Genomic DNA, 11850 nt, shown 5'->3' with positions numbered 1-11850 from the left:
TCTACTCACTACCCCCTCTATACCTCCTGCATGGTGATCTCACCCAGACTCATCCATCCCTTGAGTTGAGTCAGGCTAGCTTGGACTCCCCTCTCTCACACCCCACTCTATTAGCTAATCCCATCAGTTCTAACTTCCAAATGAATCCAAAAGCTGACCGCTTCTACTGTTGCCATTCTGGATCTAGCCACCACCACCTCTTATCTTGGATTACAGCAATATATCTCCAAATCGGTCATATCATTTTTACCTTTGCCTCCTTTAGTCTATCCACAGAACACCAGAGAAGATCTAGTTAAAAACTAAGTCAGAACATGTTATTCCTCCACTCAAAACTCCCCTACAATTTCTCATGTAACACACAATAAAATTCAATACCCTTAAAATGGCCTACAAGGCTGAACATGATTTAGCCAGCTTGTTTCCAGCTGGACATTTATCTCCCTTCTCACCCTTTGTTGGCCTGGCTCAGCCATGCTTGCCACCTTGATTTGACTCAAAAAATGCAAAATACACTCCCTACCATAGGGCCTATTGCTCTTTGCTGTTCCCTGGACTTGTAAAATTCTTATCACAAATACCTTCAAGGCTCACTTCTATAACTCCTTCAGGTCTTTATTCACGTCACCTTCCAGTGAAGCCTTCCCGGACCTTCCTGTGAATCCTCTACCACTGATCTCTAGTGCTCCCCAGCTCCTCTTTCTAATACACTTTTCCAGAGAACTAATCAGATCATTACCTAATGTTCTATATAGACTGTTTTATTGTTTTTTAACTTGCATGAATTGAGACATTTTTGTGTGTTTGTGGATTTATCCCCAGAACCTGAAATAGGACATGGACATAGTACGTGCTCAACATTTAAGAATAAATTAAACTTCTAATCATAATAGAAGGGATGGTCCCAGCAACAGTAGTACCTCAAGAATAAACTTCAAAGTCTTAGAAAAGGAAATTATCTCAGTTTGATCAATAACATAAGGCTAACTAGCAGTAAGTCAAATATTTCTTAAAATGGACTAATAAAAGTACAAATAATTTGGCAATGTGTGTTGGCAAATTTTTCTTTTTTTTTTTGATGCTTACTCTTTGACCCTTCAGTTCTACTTTGAAACACCTGTTCCATGGAAACAATCCAAAACATAGGGGAAACTATGTGCATGAATATTTAGAAGTAAAAACTAAGAAATTATATGTCTAACAGTGAACTGAGTAAAATATGGCAGGTATCTTTGATAGAAATAATGTTCATGAAATCCATTATTCTGTTCTGAAAACTTCAAGGGCTCCACTTTGCCTTTGAGACAGATAGGCAACTTTCTCTACCTTCCTCAGCCTCATATTTCACCCCTCCTTCTTCATAATCTATACTCTAGGAGCACTTTACCAACTCTCCCCACTCCCAAATTCTCTAATTTCTGGAGACTCCAACATCTTAGTTTATGTGCCTTCCTAGGTACTCTGGCAACACTTTTCACCAAAGTTATGCTTCACAGTAATTTATAGTAACCGCTTCTCTAATGGTCTTTTTCACCCACCACAGTGAATATCTAAAACTTAGCATAAGCACCTGATCTTAAGTAGGTAATATATGTAGAAATGAACTAAGTAGCATTACATAAATGTTTATGCCATTGTAAATTAACAGTAAATTTTTGGGGACTGTATGATCTATTTTTTTGGGGGGGGGGGGAAGTTCCAAGATTATGTGGGTGTGTATGTGTGCGTGTGCATGGGAGAGAATTTTATAATGGAGAAGAAAACATATTTGTGTGTGTGTGTGTGTGTGTGTATGTGTGTATAGGGAGTCAAAATGTAGCTAATAACATTATAGTACTGTAAAATGCTTATAAAAACAGTTCTTCAAACTTCTATTTCTTTTCCTCTCAAAATACATAATATCAAATAAAGACAACTATTATGTGAGGAGCCAACAAGGCAGTTAGTCCTTCTATTACCTGAGTGGAGTTAGATAGTTGGTTTTTCCACGGCTCCTCTGCGCTGCTGGTCAGGTTTGTGCGGTTATGAGGTAGAGTGAGTGCGTTTCGCTGCAGGTAAGGCACGTTTCCATTACTTCCACTTCCTGTTATGTGATTATTGCCTATCAATATAGTGTCTGTACTCCCCAGCGTTCTTGATGTGCTACAGGGAACATGGCCTGCAGAAAAGGGTCCGTTGGCCAAAGGCTGCCCAGGGCAGGCAGGGCGGACTCCAGGCTGAGAGACGCTAGGCACTCTGGTCAGAGCAAGCTGTGGCTGCTGGCCAGAGACTGAGTTTGTAGGCAGTGATGAGTCAGCTGTTGGCCCATTAGGAATTCCAGTAGATCGTACCTGTGCAACTCCTGTTTGTCTCATCTGTGAAAAAGCAAATGAAAAATAAATGCTGTAGTGTGGCCCATAAGGTAGAGAACTGGAATATGAAGGTGTATAACCAGGTAATCTCTGATTTTACCCTAACATTTAATTTCTCTAGGTTGAAAAATACAGTTTTAGAAACAAGAAATTTTGTTTGTTCATATTTAGATTAGCTTCCTCAGAAAAGCAGAAATCTGTTTTGAGAAACATCTCTTTAGTAATGATAAAAGAAAGCAGCTGAAAATTATGAAAACTTTGGAATTTATAGGTCTTTTTCCTTAAGCACAAAACAGGGGTTATCAAATTTTCATTCTAGTGTATTTATATGCCAGACCCTCCAAACTAAACAAGTCCTAAAAAATCTCACCTCAGTTTAGGATAGTTTGTTAAGTATTCAATAATATGAATAAACTCTTGGAACACAGGCAAAATAGCATGTAAATACATAACAAAATACCCAGTCTTATGCTCAAAATTAAATTTACAGCTGTTTTTACCTAAAAATTTCTGTCCATTATTAGTAGTTTAAGAAGTAAGATTACTAAATTCCACCAAATACTGGCAGAAAGAAGTGGGCATGAACATGCTCTAAAAGGATGTTTTAGTCAAGAAAAATACTCAAAATTCTAACAAATTTTAGGGGAAAAAAATGCTATACACACTTGGTGTTGTTGCATTAAGACAAACTGACTTTCCAGCTGTTCCAGCATCAGTTTCTGTGCTGGATTTAAGTTATTTCTATTTGCACGGAGCTGTTCCAAGTGCTAGAAGAAGAAGAAAGGAGAATACAGTCAAAGGCATATCTAAGAAACCAGCTCAAGCTCACTATTCTAAGCAACCTTGTCCTGAAATGACTAGACCAACTCAGAACTGCTGTCTAGCCAAAGATAGATTCCTGGTCAATGGCAATCAACCCCAGGATGAAGCCCTTTAAGAAGTTTGAGAAGGTAAGAAATAAACATTCATCTAAAGAGATTTACTATAATGTGATATTTGAGACAAATGGGCATAAAATTTTACTCGTTAAAACAGTATTTTTCAGTATTTACACAGAAAGTTCTTTAAGCTTAAAAATGCATGACAAGTACACTCAATGTAGCACCGTTTAGAAAAGGAAAGTTTGAAGATAGCCTGACTATCCAAAACTAGTGCTCTGCTTAAATAAAGGTGTGACACCTACATAAAGAAATATACTGTAGCTATAAAAGAACAAAGAAGCTCTTTACATACTGACATGGAAAGGTCTATAAAAATACATTGTTAAGAATACATATAGCATTCTACCATTTAGGTAAAAAAGGAGAAAAATAATAACAACGAAAGAAGGAGGATACATATTTGCTTGTACATGCATGACATATCTGAGGAAAGATAGGTAAACTAATAACACTAGCTGGCTGTTAAAAGGAGAACTAAGTGGGTAGGAGCAGGAGCTGAAAGAATTTATACAGTCTATAATCGTATCGATGCAGTTTGAGCCATATGAATATACTACCTGTTTAAAAGTGTGTTTTACTTATGTGCATATTAATTGGATTTACTGCTATTCAACTTGAAGAATACTTAAAAATTTAAAGTTTACTGCTTTTACTCTTTTTTTAAGAGGAAAAACAATCTGTCTAAAGTGTATCTTACATACCTGTAATTTCTGTGGTGTCAAACACCACGAATGAGCTTGTTGCTGTACTGGAGGATGTGACACTGCATGGCCACTACTCCAATTATCAGAAGTATTCTGAGGAAAATTTAAAAAAAAAAAAAAAATTAAAGAATATTTGGTTAAATCCATAGAGTTACTAACAATGACTAATGAAGGCCAAATGACTATGAACTGGAATATTTACATATAAAACATGTTATGACATTAAATTCTTTTAAAGATAATTTTACATGCATAATAAATTTGGGAGATCGTAAATTTAAAACAAAAATATTGATTCTTTAATAAGCCACCCAAAAAGGCCCACCCCTAAACTATGGCCCAAATGGCTAACCTAAATAGCACACTGTCCACTAGATTCAACAATAAATTTATCTCAATGTCAGGAGAAAAGTGATGATGAGAAGTGTGTTGAGATCTTAACGGCAGGGAGATGAATAAAATGATTTGATGAATGCAAATTTATCCCTACTTTCTATATTTAATATGATGCTAAGAATCTGGGATGGAAAAACTCAAACCTTTCACTCTTTGATGTCCACAGATTTAAAATAAAGGACAAAATATATTCAAACTGCACAAGTACAGGGCAGTTAGGAGTTTCCTTTTTGACTGGGATTTTCTATTTCTCTAAAACATATACCTTTGTTGGACTAGATGTTCTTTTCCTCTTGGCAGGACTGGACAGGTCATCTACTTGGCTAGAAGGAATCATGTGTAGTGGCAAGGACTGCTGTGAAATTGGTGTTTGACTGAGGCCTAATACAGGTTCAGTATTTGGATGATGAGGTTTACATGCCTAAGAATCACAGAAGGAAGACAAAAATAGGGTTCTATATATTCTTAGTTCATTCCTTCAAATTATAAAACTTTACAAACTGCATACTTTTCAAAGCTATGTGGACATCGCTGATTGCAATTATTGAAAATCAAAATCAAATGACTCATCAATGGAGGAATGTGTACCTTCCTTTGAAAAACTGCTTTAAAAATTAAACAAACCACTGTAGCATTATTTTAAGATATCTCCTTCAAAATCATGAAAATGCACAAAGGTTCTAAATTGGCACCCCAAAATTTCTTCCCGTATCAGAGGGAGTTTTATTTTGATCTAGAATCCCTTTGCAATTAAAGCAAAAGGCTTTTCATTAATAAAAGCCTCCTGTACTTAGTAAAATACGCTTGACCACTATAGATTGAAAAGAACCCTTAAAGCTGGGCACCTGCAGAACATAACCCAACTTCTCACCTGCTGTGCTGTGTTCATGGCACCCTGCCTGGAGGTAAGCTCTGCGGGGATTGGTAGGCTCCACGCCTCCTCAATACTAGGAAGTAATTTAGTTTTATTCTGTAGACTACCTTGTGGAAGGTTACACAACTGAGCCTAGGAAAAATTATGTAAAAAGCAAATTTAACACAAGCCTACTTGAGTAAGAGCAAGTCCACTATATCTTCCTAAATGCTATAACTAATTGTTTTTAAAAGAAAATAGATTCTTAATTTGGGGTTTCAGAAAGATACTGAGTATAAAGAGGGTAACCGGAATATAAACCTTTGTGAGAATTAAAACAAAGCTAAGCTCTGTTTTCAGAGTTCTCATAGCTGTCTTCTCATGAAACTCCAAGCAAGAGTGAAAGACAGTGTTTGTGTTCTTTTTTTCTAAAATGCTATGACAACTTAAAAATGTAGACAGTACATAGAAAAAAATTATGTAAATTAATATGCATCAACAGTAAATGTGCAAAAGATCATCTTTTAAATACTGCATATCTTACTTAAAATGAAAAGTAAAATAATATTACAAGCTATGGTATGTTTACAAAATATGGAAACAAATTATAGACATCAAAACACAACTAGACAAACTTTCCAGCCACCCGCCTCCTGCCTGAGTGTCATGGGGAAACATGTGCCTTTAAAAAATTGCTATTTAAAAGTTTTACCTGTAAATACTTAATTCGTGCTGCAAGTGCAGAGGTATTACTACAACTTTTGCTTCTGGTTGCATTTAAGTAGCATTTAATGGCATCCTGAGGCTGGTTGCAGGATTCGTAGAGTGTGCCTAGGTCCATCCAGGCTGCAGCATGGCCATGGTCCAATTGTACAGCACAAATATAAGCCTGTAAAGCATCCATAGGCTGATTTTGCTGCTGATATAGCACGCTAGAAAGAGAAAGTAATAAAAAAAATAGGTCAACTAAGAAAAACTACTTAGCTTCATATGTGATATGAACTACCAAGTACATTACATATGATACAACTGGTGTATATCAAGTATGACACCATTAGTTTTATATGACGTCTTACCCTATTGAACACCATGTATCTGCACTTGCTTCTGATTTATCAATAGACTGCCTGTAAGATATAAAGGCATCCTGAACTTTCCCAATACTTGAATAGCACCTGAGAGGGGAGAGAAAAAAAAAATCCAGATAACTCAGTTAATACTGATTGATTAATCTGCTGAATAATGGACTACATATATCAAAGCAAATAAAAATATCCTAATAAGCTAACGTATTTCTGTGAATGTGTTTGTGTGTGTGTGTGTGTGTGTATATATATATATATATATATAAATTGTGGTGTACATTATAATTAACCATTAAGTAAAATTTATTATAGTCTTTCTGATAAGTGCTAAAGCACACCGCATTAATGAATATTAAAATAATTAAAGACTATATTACTTCAATATATTGAGTTGAAAGCGCACACGTGCATACACATGCACGTGCCATTCCACTTAAATCATTTTATCTATTTATATAGCTTACATTCAGTAAAAATACAGAGTTAAAAACCAAAAAAAACATTCTATGTAAGACTTGCTGAATCAGATTTCAATTCTCCTTTCCTAAATAATATCCATGAGGTCAATCATTCTGTAATTCGTTAAAAAAATACAAATATTAAGACGCAATTAAGATCAAGCTAAATATCAAAATCAGTAATAGTAAGGTGAGTGCATTATTTCATGACACGTAAGGGTAGAAGGTATGATTAAAGTTTCAAGGACCTGGGACTCCTGAGTGGCTCAATGGTTGAGTGTCTGTCTTTGGCTCAGGGCATGATCCTAGAGTCCTGGGATTGAGTCCCACATCGGGCTCCCTGCATGGAGCCTGCTTCTCCCTCTGCCTATGTCTCTGCCTCTCTTTCTGTGTCTCTCATGAATAAATAAAATCTTTAAGAAAAAAAAGTTTCAAGGACCTGTCATTTTCTTAATGCAGATGTACCAGATGGATACACAGAGTAGCAGCTGAAACTATAAACACAGAAATTATTTTCTTAATGCCTGGCACTAAGGAAAAAAAAAAAAAAAAAACCCAGTCCCTGACTTCAAGGAGCTTACAATTTAGTTGAGGGTTCAAGACAGATTACAAATGTCATGATGCTGCATCCTATGGCTGGCACAGACAATAACTGGTCTGAGAATTTAGGGTAGAAGACATCACAATACACACTACGGGATTTAGGAGAAGAAAGGGAAGGATAACATTAAGGAATCTGAATATGTATAGATGTATATCGTTTAGATCAGAGATTATCTATTATTAGCTAGTATGTGGCAATTTGACCATGAAAATAAAATGGAAAAACATATACATACATAAATTTTCCATTAAACCATTAAACTAATTAGTATTTATATTGTAACCAACTTATTCTGAAAAACAACTGGCTGAGTAAATAGCAAAAATTCTTAAATGTTTTTCCGTGCCCAAATAGCATATTTAGATCCTCATAATTATTCTTTGAAATGTTACTGATTCCTGTAATCTAAAAGTCTGGGAACTACTGATCCAGAAATGATGAGAGAAGGCATTTCAAAATGTTGTCTGAACAGTATGAGCAAAACCTAACGTATATAAGACAGCACAGATACAAAGAGTAGAGCATTATAAATTCAGCCCATGGATACCCTGAAGTTTTTGTTCTTCTAACAGGGGAAATAGTATCATGAAAGAACTTTATAGGAATATTAATCTGTTAACAGTGTGTAGGGATCAACTGAAAGGAAAATAGATTATGGACAGTAAAAAAGAAGGCAGCTATACTCACTGGTTTGGAACAGCCCAAAACTGGGGTCAAAGTAATGAGAGTGGCAAGAAAGAGAAAAGGAGAAATAGTAAACCAAAAAGACTAGATAAAGATTTTGTGATTGATTAGATAACCATGAGGGGAGAGGGGGGTTATAACAGATTTAAGGCTGAGCAAAGAGAGTTTGTTTGTTTGTTTGTTTATTTATTTATTCATTCATTTTAAAATATTTTATTTATTTATTCATGAGAGACACAGAGAGAGAGAGAGAGAGAGAGAGAGAGGCAGAGACACAGGCAGAGGGAGAAGCAGGCTCCATGCAGAGAGCCTGATGTGGGACTCGATCCTGGGATTCCAGGATCACGCCCTGGGCCGAAGGCAGGAGCCAAACCTCTGAGCCACTTAGGGATCCGAAGCAAAGAGAGTTTAGAAAAAAAAAAAGATGACCTCACTGGCAAAAATAAAAGGAGAAGAGACGATTTAAAAAAGGATGATGAATGAGGTTCAAAACATGCTTTCTTTGACGTGAGGTAAGAACAGTAAAACAGATAATGTTAGGTAAGGAATAGAGGATGTGGTCCTGAAATTTAATACTTTGAAATGTAGAAACCTAGATTCAGAACTCATCCATATAGAAGAGAGGGTTTAAGAACATAGGACAGTACAAGGGAAAGGTGAAAATAAGCTTAAGGAATCACTAATCTTGTGGTTTGGGCAATATGAAATGTCAGTGACTGAGGCAGAGAAGGCAGTGTCGGAGAGCACCTGCAACTTTTATGAAGGGAGAATTCAGGAGAAATCATTAATGATGCCAAACAGGGACAGACACTACAAAGGAAGGGAATGCTTAACAGATAGTAGTAAACATGTTGTGTTTGTCATTGTTAAATCAAAGTCAAATCTCAGATTTATAGACAAATTTACCTAACTACTGGGAGGAATAAGCAGTAATTCCCCAAACCAATGTTTCCATATTCCATTCCTACAAAGTGAAAACAGGAAACCAATGTACCCAAATACAGATGTCCCAATCTAACCACCAACCACTTTTCCTCTAATAAAACTTAACTAAGTCCCCCTGAGACAGCCTTGTGTCTCTGAAAAAGCAATGAGTGAACCTAGGCTCTAGTTCCTATTCTGGTGTAGTTACATGTGTGACTGTGACCTTGGACAGCACATTTTACTCCTCTGAACTCACCTTCTACATTTGCAAAATGACAAATTTACAGAGTGAAGCAGGTGACCTCCCTGGTCTCTTCTAGCTCTAACATTCTACAGTTCTGTGATAATAATGTCAATGATTAGTACTAGTATAAGAGTATTATCACATTACCCTTGTATTAGGATATACACAAGCCAAATGACATCTTCAACACAGACCTGAATGCAAAAGTAATAAAAAACCTTAGAAAATCCCAAAGCTATTTACTGATACTTGATGTCTTCATTGAAAGCTTTAATAACTTTTAAAACATATTTACTTATAAAAATTTTCTCACAACAAAACAGATTAGAAGCAACATATTAGAAGGCAATGAAAGGTCAAAAAAAGTAAAAAATTAATGAAAAAAGTCTAAAACAATTGTCAAATTAGGTTATTGGGGATAAAAAATGAACACCTAATATGATAATCTTGAACTCCAAAACAAATTAAACTGTGGTAAGTATCCTTTATATTTGAGAAATCGGTAAAGCATGTTGTATGTTTGGAAAATTTTATCTGGAAAAAATTCAAACAAAAGCATCTCAGTGGCTTAAAATGTAAAGTCAGGAAAAAAAAAAAAGTCCGTTAACTAAAATAAACAAAAACAAAAAACCCCTATTGTGAAATACTGCTCATTGAGCTGAAAATTACAGCATTACTAAAATAGTAATTTTAGATGTTAAAATACTAAAAAGACATCAACACTACTGTATTGTATTAAACTAATTATCTTAGGTCAAAAGGAAAATAATTTCTGGCATACACATCATTTAACCTGTATTAAAAGAAATGTTCATATGTAAATGTTAACACTAGAGGCGATGACTAGGCAGCTCCTACTTCCCAGTACTGGCCTCCTTTCCAGTCACCGTATGAGGCCTCCCACTGTGCAACATTAACACTAGCAATGGTGCTACCTCCAAACGCAAATGGTGTTGTCAGTTCATTTATTACATTTACTGAAAAGCCACTTTGCTAGGCGAGAATATACAAAGATGGTAAGATCCACTTTCTACTCCTAAATACCTTCAGTGAAAGAGAAAGAAAAAGTTTGGACTCTCCAGCTTTACTAGTGAGCAACCCAAATTAGATGATTTTATAAACCTTGGAAGGTATTAGAAAATTTCTGCTAACAATAGGTACTTTCCCAGCCGACTCTTATTGTACACTATTAATGACTAATCAAAATTTTATTTTAAAAAATCTTAATATTACTCCATCTCACACACACTTCACTAAATTTAAAGGAAAAATGAAACCATGCAAAACACTAAAACGTAATGTGATTATTTGGCAAACTCAAAAAGCTTCAAATTAAAATAGGATAATTGCAAAAAAATCATAAAATTGAAACCTTTAGGGTAAGAAGGTATCTAACAGATAATCTATAACCAGGGTTTCCCAACCTCAGCACTGACATTTTGGGTTAGATAATCTTTTGTCATAGAGGGCTGTCCCACTAGATGCCTGAAGCATTCCCCATAGTTGTGATAACCAAGAATCTCCAGACATTATAAAATGTCTCCTATGGGACAAGAGAGTCCCCTATTAAGACCAATGATCTAAAATAATCCTCTTATTTAATAGGTTAAAAGCATCAAGAAATTTAACATCAAGAAGTTTAACTGTACCATCCATGATTCCACATATAGTAGCTTACCTAAGGCTTGAATCCAAGTCTCTCAGCAATTAGTACATTGATCTTTCCACCGTACCACAAAAACTAAAACCGGTTAGGAACCAAATTATAATCTAATAATGGCCCCAAAATATAATCTATCAGATACATATACAAATGTATATGTATACAAATCTATGAAATACATATACATATCTGATTTCAGATAATCAGTAAGCACAATTTTGGGATTTAAAGTACAGAGAAAAGTTCATAAACTTGCAGAAAACTATTTTCATTATATGTCACTTTACTGTTCCAATAAGTCCAATAATAATGTATCTACTTTCTCACTGTGAGATTTTAAGTATAACGGATTTGAGACCTACTTTTAATCAAACTATGTCCATTCTAACGTATATACCATTATTCAAAATTACAAAGAGCAGGGTCCCATTGCCTACTGGTGGTCACCAGGCAGAATAAGAAATTAGTTCTGTTCTGTTAAACAGACATATAAATAAAATACTAGAAATCAGAAGAAAAGGCATTTAAATACTAGAATGAAGAACTACTATCTGATAAGACTTTTTAAAAACTAGCAACAATTCAAGTCAAATGAAAATCCAACAAGCAAAATAAGAAATGTCCTGGTAGACCAGATTATGCTGTGAGAAAACTACCACATTCAGAAGTTCTCTTTTATTTAACTTTCAAAAATCTTTGTGGTAACATATTTAAAGAGAGAAATACACTGTAAATGCAAGCAAACATTTTAGCTCATAATTCAAATCTCTTAGCTAGAATAAACAAAACCAAAACTTAAGTATAGTCTCACCTTCCAAGGAAATACCAGGACTGGCCAGAATTAGGATCTGCTTCCAAGGACTTTTGGAGATACTGAATAGCATAGCTTTCCTTGGTAGCTTTATCTCCCAGAAGATCTACAGTGTGATGCATCCAACCTATA

The 11850-nt window shown here is 35.3% G+C and overlaps 1 protein-coding gene across 10 annotated transcripts in view; it reads right to left on the bottom strand.

The window, feature by feature from the left end:
• KDM6A (lysine demethylase 6A) overlaps positions 1-11850 on the bottom strand; it is a 213453-nt gene that overhangs the window by 47424 nt on the left and 154179 nt on the right. For 3 of the 10 annotated variants that reach the window (XR_007409282.1, XR_007409283.1, XM_025468784.3), the window contains exons 10-17: positions 11719-11845; positions 6322-6420; positions 5958-6177; positions 5264-5398; positions 4658-4813; positions 3994-4089; positions 3017-3118; positions 1959-2354 (exon numbers count right to left, since the gene is read on the bottom strand). Coding sequence is in view for 8 of the 10 variants with exons in the window: in XM_025468784.3 (XP_025324569.1) it covers positions 1959-2354; positions 3017-3118; positions 3994-4089; positions 4658-4813; positions 5264-5398; positions 5958-6177; positions 6322-6420; positions 11719-11845 (1331 nt within the window). In the remaining 2 variants the exon portion in view is untranslated. The remainder of the gene's footprint in view (positions 1-1958; positions 2355-3016; positions 3119-3993; positions 4090-4657; positions 4814-5263; positions 5399-5957; positions 6178-6321; positions 6421-11718; positions 11846-11850) is intronic. The other 7 variants (XM_025468785.3, XM_025468787.3, XM_025468786.3 and 4 more) reach the window with 7 other exon arrangements.

This window comes from Canis lupus, chromosome X, assembly GCF_003254725.2.
Source record: "Canis lupus dingo isolate Sandy chromosome X, ASM325472v2, whole genome shotgun sequence".
Taxonomy (NCBI): Eukaryota; Metazoa; Chordata; class Mammalia; order Carnivora; family Canidae; genus Canis; species Canis lupus.
This window is presented reverse-complemented; position numbering and strand designations above follow the sequence as displayed.